Source organism: Xenopus laevis, chromosome 9_10L, assembly GCF_017654675.1.
Source record: "Xenopus laevis strain J_2021 chromosome 9_10L, Xenopus_laevis_v10.1, whole genome shotgun sequence".
Lineage (NCBI taxonomy): Eukaryota > Metazoa > Chordata > Amphibia > Anura > Pipidae > Xenopus > Xenopus laevis.
The window spans coordinates 90,659,699-90,674,522 of NC_054387.1; the positions used below are offsets into that span (position 1 = coordinate 90,659,699).

A 14,824-nucleotide genomic window follows, 5' to 3' on the forward strand; every position below is an offset into this window, starting at 1 on the left:
AGCAGTGTTGGGGAGTGGGACTGGTGTGCTAATCTGCTGCTCCTAGTAGTTCAGCAGCACCAACTTTAATTTTTTTTTTTTAATATTCATTTTTTTTTATTTTACTTTTTTTTATTTTACTACCGCTGTAGTAGTGTATAAGTTGACCTTTTAGGCATTATTTGCCCTGTAGGCATTATTTGCACACTGTTTTCTTCAACCCGCCATCGAGCTGTGTGACCTTGTTCACATTCTGTCTAAATATCCATAATATTACCGTCTCCAGAAAAAACACCGGAGTCACTTTTTTCAAGCAGCCATAATATATTTTACGTAATCCGTATCCACCGCTGTAGTAGTGTATACGTTGGCCTTGTAGGCATTATTTGCACACTGTTTTCTTCAACCCGCCATCGAGCTGTGTGACCTTGTTCCCATTCTGTCTAAATATCCATAATATTACCGTCTCCAGAAAAAACACCGGAGTCACTTTTTTCAAGCAGCATTCATATATTTTACGTAATCCGTATCCACCGCTGTAGTAGTGTATACGTTGGCCTTGTAGGCATTATTTGCACACTGTTTTCTTCAACCCGCCATCGAGCTGTGTGACCTTGTTCCCATTCTGTCTAAATATCCATAATATTACCGTCTCCAGAAAAAACACCGGAGTCACTTTTTTCAAGCAGCATTCATATATTTTACGTAATCCGTATCCACCGCTGTAGTAGTGTATACGTTGGCCTTGTAGGCATTATTTGCACACTGTTTTCTTCAACCCGCCATCGAGCTGTGTGACCTTGTTCCCATTCTGTCTAAATATCCATAATATTACCGTCTCCAGAAAAAACACCGGAGTCACTTTTTTCAAGCAGCATTCATATATTTTACGTAATCCGTATCCACCGCTGTAGTAGTGTATACGTTGGCCTTGTAGGCATTATTTGCACAGTGTTTTCTTCAACCCGCCATCGAGCTGTGTGAGCTTGTTCACATTTTGTCTAAATATTGATAATATTATCGTCTCTAGAAAAACCACTTGAGTTACTTTTTTTCAAGCAGCATTCATATATTTTACGTAATCCGTATCCACCGCTGTAGTAGTGTATACGTTGACCTTGTAGGCATTATTTGCACACTGTTTTCTTCAACCCGCCATCGAGCTGTGTGAGCTTGTTCACATTTTGTCTAAATATTGATAATATTATCGTCTCTAGAAAAACCACTTGAGTTACTTTTTTTCAAGCAGCATTCATATATTTTACGTAATCCGTATCCACCGCTGTAGTAGTGTATACGTTGACCTTGTAGGCATTATTTGCACACTGTTTTCTTCAACCCGCCATCGAGCTGTGTGAGCTTGTTCACATTTTGTCTAAATATTGATAATATTATCGTCTCTAGAAAAACCACTTGAGTTACTTTTTTTCAAGCAGCATTCATATATTTTACGTAATCCGTATCCACCGCTGTAGTAGTGTATACGTTGACCTTGTAGGCATTATTTGCACACTGTTTTCTTCAACCCGCCATCGAGCTGTGTGAGCTTGTTCACATTTTGTCTAAATATTGATAATATTATCGTCTCTAGAAAAACCACTTGAGTTACTTTTTTCAAGCAGCATTCATATATTTTACGTAATCCGTATCCACCGCTGTAGTAGTGTATACGTTGACTTTGTAGGCATTATTTGCACAGTGTTTTCTTCAACCCGCCATCTAGCTGTGTGTATTATCGTTTCCAGAAAAACCAACTGAGTTTTTGTTGTTGTTGTTGTTTTTTTAAAAATAATGCCAGGCAAAGGCAGGCCGCCACGCAGAGGCCGTGCTAGGGCCGTGCTGCTATGCAATCCTGTGGCCCTAGCAAATTTCCCAGTTTTAAAAAGCCAATGACCCTGAACTCCCAAAATGCTGAAGAGGTAGTTGACTGGCTTACACAGCACACCCCATCCTCTACCGTTTCTAACTTTACCACAACATCCTCCTCATCCTCCACTGCTATGGCCACCCCACGTAACACTTCCTCCACCACCGGTGCCCCTTCTTCACTGGGGTCAGAGGAGTTATTTTCCAATGAGTTTCTTGAACTGAGTAATGCGCAACCATTATTGCCAGAAGAAGATGAAGGAGATGAGGACCTTACACCAGATTTAATTCTGGCAGAGAACACGATAGAGATGGACATAATGAGTGATGAGGAGGAGGTCCCCGCTGCTGCTTCCTTCTGTGATGTGTCAGAAGAAATTGATGCATCTGAGGAGAATGATGATGAGGAGATTGATGTTTTGTGGGTGCCTAGTAGAAGAGAGCAAGAGGAGGGTAGTTCAGATGGAGAGACGGAGAGTCAGAGAGGCAGTAGGAGAATAAGACTTAGAAGAAGCAGGGAGGACAGCCCGCAGGGATCAGCAGGGCAACAACATGTATCGGCACCTGTGTTCAGCCGGCCAACGCACCCGCCATTGCCGCCAATACCGCCAACTCCGCCAACTTCTACTGTTACCGCCAGATCGCACACTTCCAAAAAGTCAGCAGTGTGGGATTTTTTTAATGTGTGTGCCTCTGACAAAAGCATTGTAATTTGCAATGAGTGCAGTCAGAAACTGAGCCTTGGTAAGCCCAACAGCCACATAGGTACAACTTCTATGCGAAGGCACATGAGCGGCAAGCACAAAGCACTTTGGGAGCAACACCTCAAAGGCAACAGGCAAACTAAAAGCCACACTCCTTCTGGTCCAGCATCTTACTGCTCTACCTCTGCTCTCCTTGACCCGTCTGAACCACCCTCCACTCCGCCTTCCACCTTGACCACCTGTTCCCATTCCCAGTCATCTGCCACCAGCCAAGTTTCTGTGAAGGCCATGTTTGAGCGTAAGAAGCCAATGTCTGACTGTCACCCCCTTGCCCGGCGTCTGACAGCTGGCTTGTCTGCACTCTTAGCCCGCCAGCTTTTACCATACCAGCTGGTGGACTCTGAGGCCTTCCGCAAATTTGTAGCAATTGGGACACCGCAGTGGAAGGTACCCAGCCGCAATTTTTTTTCTAAAAAGGGAATACCACACCTGTACCAACATGTGCAGAGCCAAGTTACCGCATCTCTGTCACTTAGTGTTGGGCCAAAGGTCCATATGACTACTGACGCATGGTCCTCCAAGCATGGTCAGGGCAGGTATGTCACCTACACTGCCCACTGGGTGAACTTGGTAATGGCTGGGAAGCAGGGAATGGGTAGCTCAACAACAACAGTGGAGTTGGTGTCACCGCCACGGATTGCACGCGGTTCTGCCACCACCTCTACTCCTCCATCGCTCTCTACCTCGTCTTCTTCTTCTTCTTACTCTGCTGCTGGGTCCTCCTTCTCCTCCTCCACACCTGTGCACCCCAGCTCCCCCTAGGCTATTCGACGTGCCAGGTACGCCGTTGTCACGCTGTCTTGGGGATGACGTGCCTGGAAAGCAAAAACCATACCGGATCTGTACTCCTGTCATCTCTGCAGTCACAGGCCGATCGGTGGCTGACCCCACACCAACTGCAGATCGGAAAAGTGGTGTGTGACAATGGAAGCAATCTGTTGGCAGCGTTGAGACTAGGCAATTTAACACATGTGCCCTGCATGGCACATGTGTTAAATTTAATAGTCCAACGTTTTGTCTCCAAGTACCCAGGATTCCAGGACGTTCTCACCCAGTCCAGAAAGGTGTCGGCCCATTTCAGACGTTCCTACACAGCCATGGCACGCCTTGCTGACATTCAGCAGCGCTACAACATGCCAGTCAGGCGTTTGATTTCTGACAGCCAGACTCGCTGGAATTCAACGCTCCTTATGTTGGAACGTCTGCTGCAACAACAAAGGGCCGTCAACGAGTACCTTTTTGAACTGGGTGGTAGGACTGGATCTGCACAGCTGGGGATTTTTTTCCCCCGTTACTGGGTGCTTATGCGCGATGCCTGCAGGCTCATGCGACCTTTTGAAGAGGTGACAAATATGGTCAGTCGCACCGAAGGCACCATCAGCGACCTAATACCCTTCGCTTTCTTCCTGGAGCGTGCCGTGCGACGAGTGACAGATGAGGCTGTAGACCAGCGTGACGAGGAGCTGGAAGCGCACGATTTCTGGTCGGAATCACCAGAACGAACCCAGGCACCTGCTGCAACGCAGGGAGAGGTGCCAGAAGTGGAGTCAGAGGAGGAAGGTGGCTTTGTGGAGGAGGAGGAGGAGGACCAACAGGAGCAGGCTTCCCAGGGGGCTAGTGGTGACCTTTTGGGGACCCCTGGTCTTGTACGTGGCTGGGGGGAGGAGACCGTGGATGATGCAGTCCTTGATAATGAGGAAGCGGAGATGGATAGCTCTGCATCCAACCTTGTGAGAATGGGGTCTTTCATGCTGTCATGCCTGTTGAAGGACCCCCGTATCAAGAGGCTTAAGGAGAAGGACCTGTACTGGGTCGCAACGCTACTAGACCCTCGGTACAAGCATAAAGTGTCAGAAATGTTACCAACATACCACAAGTCCGAAAAGATGCGGCATTTACAAACCAGCCTGCAAAACATGTTGTACAATGCTTTTAAGGGTGATGTCACTTCAGGAACTCATCAACATTCCAGGGGCAGAGGTGCCAGTAATCCTGCCACGAGCACACCTGCAAGGACAAAGCCCTTTGGCCAGTCTGTAACGTCAGACATGCAAATGTTTTTCTGTCCAAGGCAGCGCCACAACCCTTCTGGATCCACCCTCAAAGAACGCCTCGACCGGCAGGTAGCGGACTACCTGGCATTAACTGCAGATATCGACACTCTGAGGAGCGATGAACCCCTGGACTACTGGGTGCGCAGGCTTGATCTGTGGCCAGAGCTGTCACAATTTGCCATGAACCTCTTGTCTTGCCCAGCCTCAAGTGTGCTCTCAGAAAGGACCTTCAGTGCAGCAGGAGGGATTGTAACTGAGAAGAGAACTCGCCTAGGTCACAAAAGTGTCGATTACCTGACCTTTATTAAAATGAATGAGGGGTGGATCTCGGAGGGTTACTGCACGCCGGAAGACTTGTTCTGACTTCTATGCAGCTGTCCTTCTCTTCAAGCCTCATGACTCCACACACAGCTGTCCTTTAGCGTCCTCCTCCTCCCTCCGCCACCGTTACAAACTAGGGTGCAAACCCTACTGGTTTAATTTTTTCTGGCCTCTGTGCTTCAGTGGCTGCAACCAAAAAAACTGGGCAAACAATGTCTACAAGGTCAACGTATGGCAAAAAATGACTATTTTCAGCATTTATATGGCATATTTTTTCTGGCAACTGTGCTTCAGTGGCTGCGTCCAAAAAAATGCATATTTTCTGCATTTATATGGCATAATTTTTCTGGCAACTGTGCTTCAGTGGCTGCGACCAAAAAAATGCATATTTTCTGCATTTATATGGCATAATTTTTCTGGCCTCTGTGCTTCAGTGGCTGCAACCAAAAAAATTTATATTTTCAGCATTTATATGGCATAATTTTTCTGGCCTCTGTGCTTCAGTGGCTGCAACCAAAAAAATTTATATTTTCAGCATTTATATGGCATAATTTTTCTGGCAACTGTGCTTCAGTGGCTGCGACCAAAAAAATTACTATTTTCAGCATTTATATGGCATATTTTTTCTGGCCTCTGTGCTTCAGTGGCTGCGGCCAAAAAAACTGGGCAAACAATGCCTACAAGGTCAACGACGTTGACCTTGTAGGCATTGTTTGCCCAGTTTTTTTGGCCGCAGCCACTGAAGCACAGAGGCCAGAAAAAATATGCCATATAAATGCTGAAAATAGTAATTTTTGCCATACGTTGACTCAACGTATATGGCAAAAAATGACTATTTTCAGCATTTATATGGCATATTTTTTCTGGCAACTGTGCTTCAGTGGCTGCGACCAAAAAAATGCATATTTTCTGCATTTATATGGCATAATTTTTCTGGCCTCTGTGCTTCAGTGGCTGCAACCAAAAAAATTTATATTTTCAGCATTTATATGGCATAATTATTCTGGCAACTGTGCTTCAGTGGCTGCGACCAAAAAAATGCATATTTTCTGCATTTATATGGCATAATTTTTCTGGCCTCTGTGCTTCAGTGGCTGCAACCAAAAAAATTTATATTTTCAGCATTTATATGGCATAATTTTTCTGGCAACTGTGCTTCAGTGGCTGCGTCCAAAAAAACTGGGCAAACAATGTCTACAAGGTCAACGTATGGCGAAAAATTACTATTTTCAGCATTTATATGGCATATTTTTTCTGGCAACTGTGCTTCAGTGGCTGCGTCCAAAAAAACTGGGCAAACAATGCCTACAAGGTCAACGTATGGCAGTTGTTTAAAGAGAACAGTAGATTACTAGCCAGCAAAGCTACCTAAGCTAAAATGTCCCTCAAATCCCTGCAGACTTCTGTCCCTCCAATACAGAGCAGTATCAAGCAGATTACTAGCCAGCAAGCTTACTATCATCTGTCCCTGAAATCACTAACAGCTCTCCCCCTACACTATCTCTTCCAAGCACACACAGGCAGATTTTTCAGATACATTTTTGCCCTTGATCCCCCTCTGGCATGCCACTGTCCAGGTCGTTGCACCCTTTAAACAACTTTAAAATCATTTTTCTGGCCAGAAATGTCTTTTCTAGATGTTAAAGTTCGCCTTCCCATTGAAGTCTATGGGGTTCGCGAACCGTTCGCGAACCGCTCGCATTTTTGCGCAAGTTCGCGAATATGTTCGCGAACTTTTTTTCCAACGTTCGCTACATCCCTAGTAGACATTTGGGAGAATTATTTTTTTAGTTCTGCACGTGTATCTGACTGGCGAAGTGGTCACTTTGCTCCCATGCCCCAGAGACTTTACACCCTATTTACATGGTTGATATAGTTATAGATCCATTGTTAAGGTTTGGATAAGTATTAAAAGTAATACATTTCCAGAATGTTCAGTAGTATATCATGTACCAGATTAAAAAAAAAGGAAAAACTCAAGTGAAAGGCAAATTTCCAGATAATTAAATAATCATACACCTTTAGGGCCCTATGATGTGCAACATTAATCCCTCTGTACATTAAATTTGGATGTGTTTCAAGTTAACGTGCCAAATAATGCCAGCTGTCATAACATATTATCAACTAGCAACGTTAGAAGTTTCCATAGTGGAAAGCAATTAAACAGATGTAGCAGCTTTCAAGGCCTACTGGTCTATAGATGGGATCCTCAGGGACACTTTTAAACTTAAGTCATTCATCTCTGGTTACCATGATCATTCCTGACCTTTTAGCAGAGAAATTAATTTATTCTTATTTCACTTGTGTGTGTAGTAGGAAGCAGAAGTGTGATTTGCTTACGTTAGGCTGGTGTAAAGCAGTTGGGAGGTGTTAGTAGCAAGAAATTATGTGTGGACAGAAATTAATCTTAAGCAACAGGTTGGATTTCTACCTACACAAACCCAGCAGTTTCTCCAAATGTCACTGTGTCCTGGAAAGCTGCACGTGTTTTTGAGTGATTCCCCCCACAACCCCATTTGAAGCCTGTAGGTATTTTTCTGGAAATAAATTTATGGTTGAGAATATCCATAGGAAATGCAACATTACTTGGAGCGAAGTTTAATTACAGGACTATTATTATATGTTAGTCGTCGCTCAATGCAATAATAAAATTACTGTAACCAGATTTTCCTTAGTAAAACTGTGTGCACAGCAAGGTATGAGCAATTGCAACCTCAACCTCAATTAATCAAAGGTAGTGATATGTATTGTATTACATCTCCTATTACAGGAGGCTAAAAGCTTCCTAAGGGGACCCTTAGCATGGGCAGAGCAACTGATCCAAAAGGGCTGACCTGCTGGGCTAACCAATTCCTGAACAGAAGCTCCCAACATTCTGTAACCAAAAGGGACATTGCCACTGGCTAAACACAGACATGCACTCTTTGATTTTGCTTCATTATTAATAATTATATTTTATTTATATACTGCGCTTTGCAGACATTGTTAATTATTCACATCAGTCCCTGCCCAAGTCTAACTTGCAATGTAAGGTCCCTATTACATTCACACAACATGGTTGGTGTCAGATTCATCAGGCTTTGATTAACCTAACTTTGTTTTTTCAGTGTAGGAGGATCGGCAGAGGAAACTACTGGGAAAACTTTAGGATTCTGTGTGCTCTGGTATATGCTATGGGATAACAAATACAACAAAGGAAACAGAATAACAGGATGTGTCCTTGTCCTCACACATTTATGCTTTGAAAAACTGTCATAGCCAAAGGCAGGGAGTTGTAGTTCACTAACAGCAAAAGTCTCAAGATCCATGCCCTGAAATAATATTTCCAAACAAATGGTCACGTTGGACAAGCCATTGTGTATTTTAAATAATGTTACACTATAATGTCTGCTTTGAAGAGACCGTATACCACCTTGTTAAATGAATTCAGTCAATTTTGTCAATTGTTTTAATTGTGAAAAAATTGTACATGGCTGGTAGGGAAACTGAAGCTACTCCATGTTTGGTCCTTGTGAGGTAGATCATTAGATTCCCAGTATACAACCCCTTTCCCTTTGCTGTGACTTTTCTTAGCAGGAGTCTGTTTTGCAGGGGAGTTATGTGTTCTTTTTTTTTTAATGAAATTTGCTTTGTGAATATTGTGAATTGCTCTCATTTTATCTTTTGGTCATTATACAGTAGCATATAATTCTAAAATTGTGCCTATTCTATAATTGGAAACTCTGCTTTGGAAATGGTACATCTCCGGACTGGAATTTTATATGGTAAACTCGGTGGAGGCGTAGACTGGATAGAAAGAGTTAAGAATTATTGAATGAAATATGAGACATTTCGGAAGTTAGACCGCCTGTTTGTCCAAATATGGCTAAAATATGCGGATTAATGTTATTGTGACTGTATGTTGTTTTGATTCTTCTTTTTGGCTAATGCCATACAATACTCCTTTGTAAACAAAATTAAGATATTTTTTCCCCTGTAATACAATTTCTTTTGATTAACAGAAGGGAGAGACAGAAAATCTTGTATTTCCCCCGGACAACACGGCACAAATGACATTTGAGATACCACTGAATGATACTGGTTCAGCCGGACTAGGAATAAGCCTGAAAGGAAACAAGTCCAGAGAAACAGGCGCAGATCTCGGGATCTTTATTAAATCTATCATACATGGAGGTGCTGCCTTTAAGGTATGTTATGGCCTGAATGCATATGTACATACAGATGATTTTCACTCAAAGAAAGTCTGTTTTTTATGACATTAATGAACTTTGGTATGTGTGTGTTGTGCACTCAAACTGCCATTTTCTCATTAAAAAAAACCCCAGAGCTCAGAGATAGCAAGAGCCATTGTAACCAATCTGAACAGTTGCAGAACTTAAAAATATGCTATCAAGAACTTCAAAAGATCTTTTCAGGTTACCGTTTACCTATGGAATCTTTGCATAACCTGCATTTTCCCATTAATGAAAATGAAATGATGTGAGAAAAGAACAAACTAGTGAGAAAACGTTAATCTCACTTAAGATGGCCATAGATGCAAAGATACCATTGTACAAAACGAAGGTTCGTACAATTTTCAGTACAATGGCAACTGGTCGTTCAGACGATCGTACAGGTTAAAAGATTTATATTGGCTAATGTATGTATTGTCTATATGACAATGTCAGTGGGTGACTGTCATTACTATTTGTCGGACATAACTTCCGTACGTTTTCTGTCTGTCAATTAATGACCTAAGCATTGTGTGATTTGTTCTCTTACTACTTTATATTAATCTGAATAGTTAGTTGCAGGTCGGAGATTGGCAAAGACGATTGTTCGCCTGACATAGGCTCATAATCTGCACGTCTATGGCCATCTTTTTTTTTCATGCAAGGCAGAAGATGCCTCTATTTCCTATAGCCTATTACCAGTTTGCTCTTTTTGTCCACAATCTTTATCTGATTCCTCTACCAATATTTTATGCCAAATAAGGCAGATTGGAGCTTTTGGCCCTAGGATCCCATACTTAGATCTCAGTGTGCAGTGCACTAGTCAATGTATGTCACGGCTTTGGAGAAGAAGCACAGGGGTAGTTTACAGCAAACATAGTTTCATAGCCATACCACTGCTATATAAAGTCAGTACCCAATACACTTCCCTGGGATCTAGTCAAATGTTTCATTATTGATATTTATCCTATTTTCATTGCTTCTCACTATCTCAGCAGATTTTGTCATCTCTGTTACAAACATTTGCATTCTGTTTATGCTAATGTTTTTCATCTAGCCCCAGCCTGCTGAGTCAGGCAGTCCTGCCATTAAACTACAGAAAAGCAAATTTCTAACCTATGTTAAATGACTTGCCACAACATCAATCACAGCTGATCCTGTGTCAGTCGCCTTGTATCTTTTATTCACCATTCTGTAACATGACATGCGCTTTTAATACCAAGGACAATGAAAGGAAAAATATCTCAAGGAATGTTGATGCATTCCATCCAAAACTTTTTTATTTCCTTTTTGGCTTGCCAAAGGTACTTCAATCAAATAACCAGGACATAGTGCCCTATTCTTACCATGGTACATTCAATAAAAAATTGACTTAAGGGGCTGTGGCTATTTATTTATTAAAACAATATATTTTTAATTGTCCAAGTATCACAGGGAAAATCACACATACAAGGCTTAGCCACTCAAAAGGATTTATTAACTCAATATTTTGGTACATTTGTTATAATTTGCTTTGAAAGGAATCCATTGTTTTAACTGAATATTCAGCAATGGACCAGAAAACTGAAAAAAACCCATAGGTATGCTGTATAAAGAAAGAACCACTGAAATAATACAGGTATTGGACCTGTTCTTCAGAATACTTAGGACCTTAATTTGGATCTTCATACCTTAAGCCTTCTATAAAATCATTTAAAAATTAAATAAATCTAATTGGTTGGTTTTGCTTCCAATAAACATTAATTACTGTATATCTTAGTTTAAAACAAGTACATGGTACTGTTATATCATTACAGAGAAAAAGAAAATATTTTTCTTAAAAATTAAATTTTTTGGATAAATTGGATAAAATTTGGCACAGTCATTATAATTTGCTTTGAAAGGTATCCATTGTTTTAACTGAATATTCAGTCAATGGTCCAGGTAACTGACAAAACCATAGGCATGATGTATAAAGAAAGAAGTAAGAACCACTAAAATAATACCAGTATGGGACCTGTTCTCCAGAATGCTTGGGACCTTGGGTTTTCCAGATAATGGATCTTCCCTTAATTTGGACCTTCATACCTTAAGCCTACAATAAAATCATTTAAAAATTAAATAAACCCAATAGGTTGGTTTTGCTTCCAACTTACTTACTTACTTATAACTTTTTAATTATTTCTTAGTTTGGGAAAAGTACAAAGTACTGTTTTATCATTACAGAGAAAAATCATTTTATTAAAAAATTTATTTTTTGGATAAAATGGAATCTAAGGGAGACAGCCTTCCCATAATCAGGAGTGTTCGGGATAACAGGTTTTCAGATAATGGATCCCATACCTGTATACAGTATATCAAGGTATAATTGCAAAGCCTTGGCAAAGCCCTTCATTGTATTTAGGTCTCAAAAAGCACAAGTAGTCCAAAAATTGCAGTGCAAGACTAGTCTTTTTATGAAGTAAGTGTTTTCATTTGGTCGTCCAGTTGGACTGATGGAGTCATTATTACACTTTGCCTCTTGGCTGAGCAGTGCGACACAATGAAAATTCTGAGGCTCGTGTATCACTCTGAAAAGAGAGCAGGCAAGGAAAATGACATAGTTACAGATTACAGTATGATGTTAATAGACTCCCATTACTCAACAGCAAAATAAGTCATCTGTTGATGACATTAGGCCCTATATTAACTTAGTGGAAAGCATGTCTGTCTTTTAACACTACAGAGAGCTCTCTAACACGTAAAATATAAATATAACTTGGAAGATGCCACTGAACAAAGGAATCGAATGAAATCTCACGTTAGATTGTGTGTGCTATGTGTTGCTGGAGTAGCAACATCAGGTTTTGCACTGCTTTACATGTGAACAAAAAGAAAAAGCCAAAATGAAAATATCTGTTTAACCAGTTTACATACTTCAGGGAAAAGCATTACATGCTAGTTAAAATGAAAAGTCGAGATCAGTGGTCACCTGGCTGTCAGCCAAATAGCCTTTTAAAAGTCTTTATCACAGCTGGCCTGTCCAGAATCGACTCTACAAATTGCTCACATAAATGTGAGACCCCTTTCCTATATTTCCCATTACTGTCCTGACAGAAGAGTAAATTCCCCCTATTATCTATAAACCACAGGGCACAGGAGAACTCAGTACTTTTCATAAGTATCATGGCTGCAATGACTCGGACTCAGACAATTTCATTTCCATGATGCACTGAACTGTCAGAGTCTTCAGGTGCCATTAAATCACAAATGCTTCTATTCAGATCTGTTTTGCTATTCTTACTCTTTTTTGTACTCTGCCTGTATCTATTTTCAATTCAGTTTGGCTCTTTGTGGGTTGTTGTAGTCAGTTTCCTATGTGGTCGAAATGTTATGCTGATCACCCCTTAAGTTTCATGAAATGTTTTACCTTGTGATAAAAGTAGGACCCCTATGCTGCTTATGTAGATGGCCATTATGCTACACATGTTAAAAGGAAAACATTTTTGTACAGGTATGGGACCTATTATCCAGAATTCTCAGGGCCTGGGTTTTTCCGGATAATGGATCTTTCTGTAATTTGGGTCTCCATACCTTAAGGCTACTAAAAAATTTTTTAAACATGAATTAAACTCAACAGGTTTGTTTTACCACTAAGGATTAATTATATCTTAGTTGGGAGAATGTACATGATACTGTTGGATTATAGAGAAAAAGGAAATCATTTTAAAAATGTGAATTATTTTGGGTAGAATGGAGTCTATGGGAGACAACCTTCCTATAATTCAGAGGTTTCTGGAAAACAGGTTTCCAGAACTCATACCTGTATATGACAATATGTGTGATGCACTGCATTGTTCTACTAATCCTACTTATATAGAGATATAGATGAGCACATTATTTCCTACACTGTCCGCTATTCATTGTTACAGTATAATGGCAAATAATTCTGATTGCAAGCAGTTTTTTATCATGTATTTTTGCTTACAACTGGTACCAGAGATTAACTGGTGAAATATTGGTCACGCCAAGTCTTAGCCTGTGTATTTCGATTTTTAACACAGTGCCTAGCATGACACCTAGTAGCCTTTAGTCCTAACTAGTAATGATTCCATTTTCCAGATATGTGGAATGATCAGTTTGAAATATGATTATTTTGTTGGACAGCAATATCTAGTCTTACAGGAGCCTTTATGGAAAGGACTGGAGATGTCTTCTCCAAGTAAGGAGATGTTTGTATGATAATTGGCAAATTTGTATCTCATGAAGGTGTAGAAATTGTCATAAATTTGGATGGAAGGCAATACAGGTACTAGATTTGCATGTGAATTTTTGGATTATTCAGTATTATAGAATCTGTGCATCATTAGTCTGCCTGCTACTGACATTGTAATAAGATTTTTTTATCACTGTTTTGGTTCCAAGGGGTATTGCCTGGAAATGAAGCAGTTTGTAAGCTGACCACTACTGCCCTACTAAATGTCAAATATTTTTATAGCTTTTGTTTCTAGTAGCTTATCTACATCACTATTGCTGTAGCGGTATTTGCGCTCTGCTTCTAAAGATTTTGTCATTTTTCACTCACTTTAAAGCTGTCAGTTGGATCTCTTCGCAAAGCACTTTGTACAGCTTCATCTTCTATGTGTCTTAGTTATTATTGATACCAAAGATGTTAAGGTTAATATACATACAGCTTTCCACTGAACTGAGGTTTTACATTGCACAGCTGCGACAAGAATGAAATCATCTAGTTCATAACCCTTTTGGGTCTGAAGATATATGTACAATATCTATGTCGTGAACGGAATTTCAAGCAGCCTTGGTGTGCTTTTAAAGTAGACACTCCTTTTGCAAATGAATACATCCCAAAGTTATATAAACTGGACAAAATCACATGTTGTTCCAGTAGGGTCATAATTAAAGACTGTGTTTTTAGTATGTATATTTTTTCCACAAACACAATTCTATTTATAAAAAAATTATTTTTCATGACCTTTTAGATTAAAATCATGTGTTTGTTTTCCTATTAACATAGAGAATTTTCACTTGTTAAGCATACTCTTGAGTTTAAAGGGTTCCTTGAAAAAAAGATTGACTGTTGCAGGTGTATCTGTGGCCTACTAAATGCTCTTAGATTCTGTTCCTCGTATCTGCCAACAGGTGTCGGTTGGTTCTGTATGGTAGAAGACTTAGTTCAACTTGAGATGAACAGCCTAAGACTGGATATTTATGAGACTTGCAGAGTCCATCAGTAACTAGCAAAGATGTAGGACAAGGCCATGGCAGTAGACTAGACTGCAAAGTTTTTTTTATTGAGGAGGTAGAAAGCACACTTCATGTTTCAGGTTAGGCCCTTTATCAAGTGTTGGATGGATTCATAATTGAGATCTGCACTAGATACTCCATGGATTTAAATTGCATGGTATAGCAAATGTTGAGACTGACAATGTGACTGATCATCTGCCCTAACCCTACAGCACTATGTTTGCTTCTTGCAGAATAGCTTGCAGATGTCATAACTTATGTCCTGGAGGACTTGTTTGAAGAAAGATCTTTTTCTTTGCCTTTCTTAGAAATATATTTTTATTTTCCTTATTACGGCAGCAATTCAAAAGATGTAAGATATGGCTGAAAGAAGGCAAGGTGTGGGTCAGATCATTGGTGAGGCTCA

At 40.4% G+C, this 14,824-nt stretch overlaps 1 protein-coding gene across 6 annotated transcripts in view; it reads left to right on the forward strand.

The window, feature by feature from the left end:
• Window positions 1–14,824, forward strand: part of LOC108701460 (partitioning defective 3 homolog B) — a 653,761-nt gene that overhangs the window by 211,960 nt on the left and 426,977 nt on the right. For all 6 annotated transcript variants that reach the window (XM_018236176.2, XM_018236179.2, XM_041576955.1 and 3 more), the window contains exon 11: window positions 8,986–9,171. In XM_018236176.2, coding sequence (XP_018091665.1) covers window positions 8,986–9,171 — 186 coding nt within the window. The remainder of the gene's footprint in view (window positions 1–8,985; window positions 9,172–14,824) is intronic.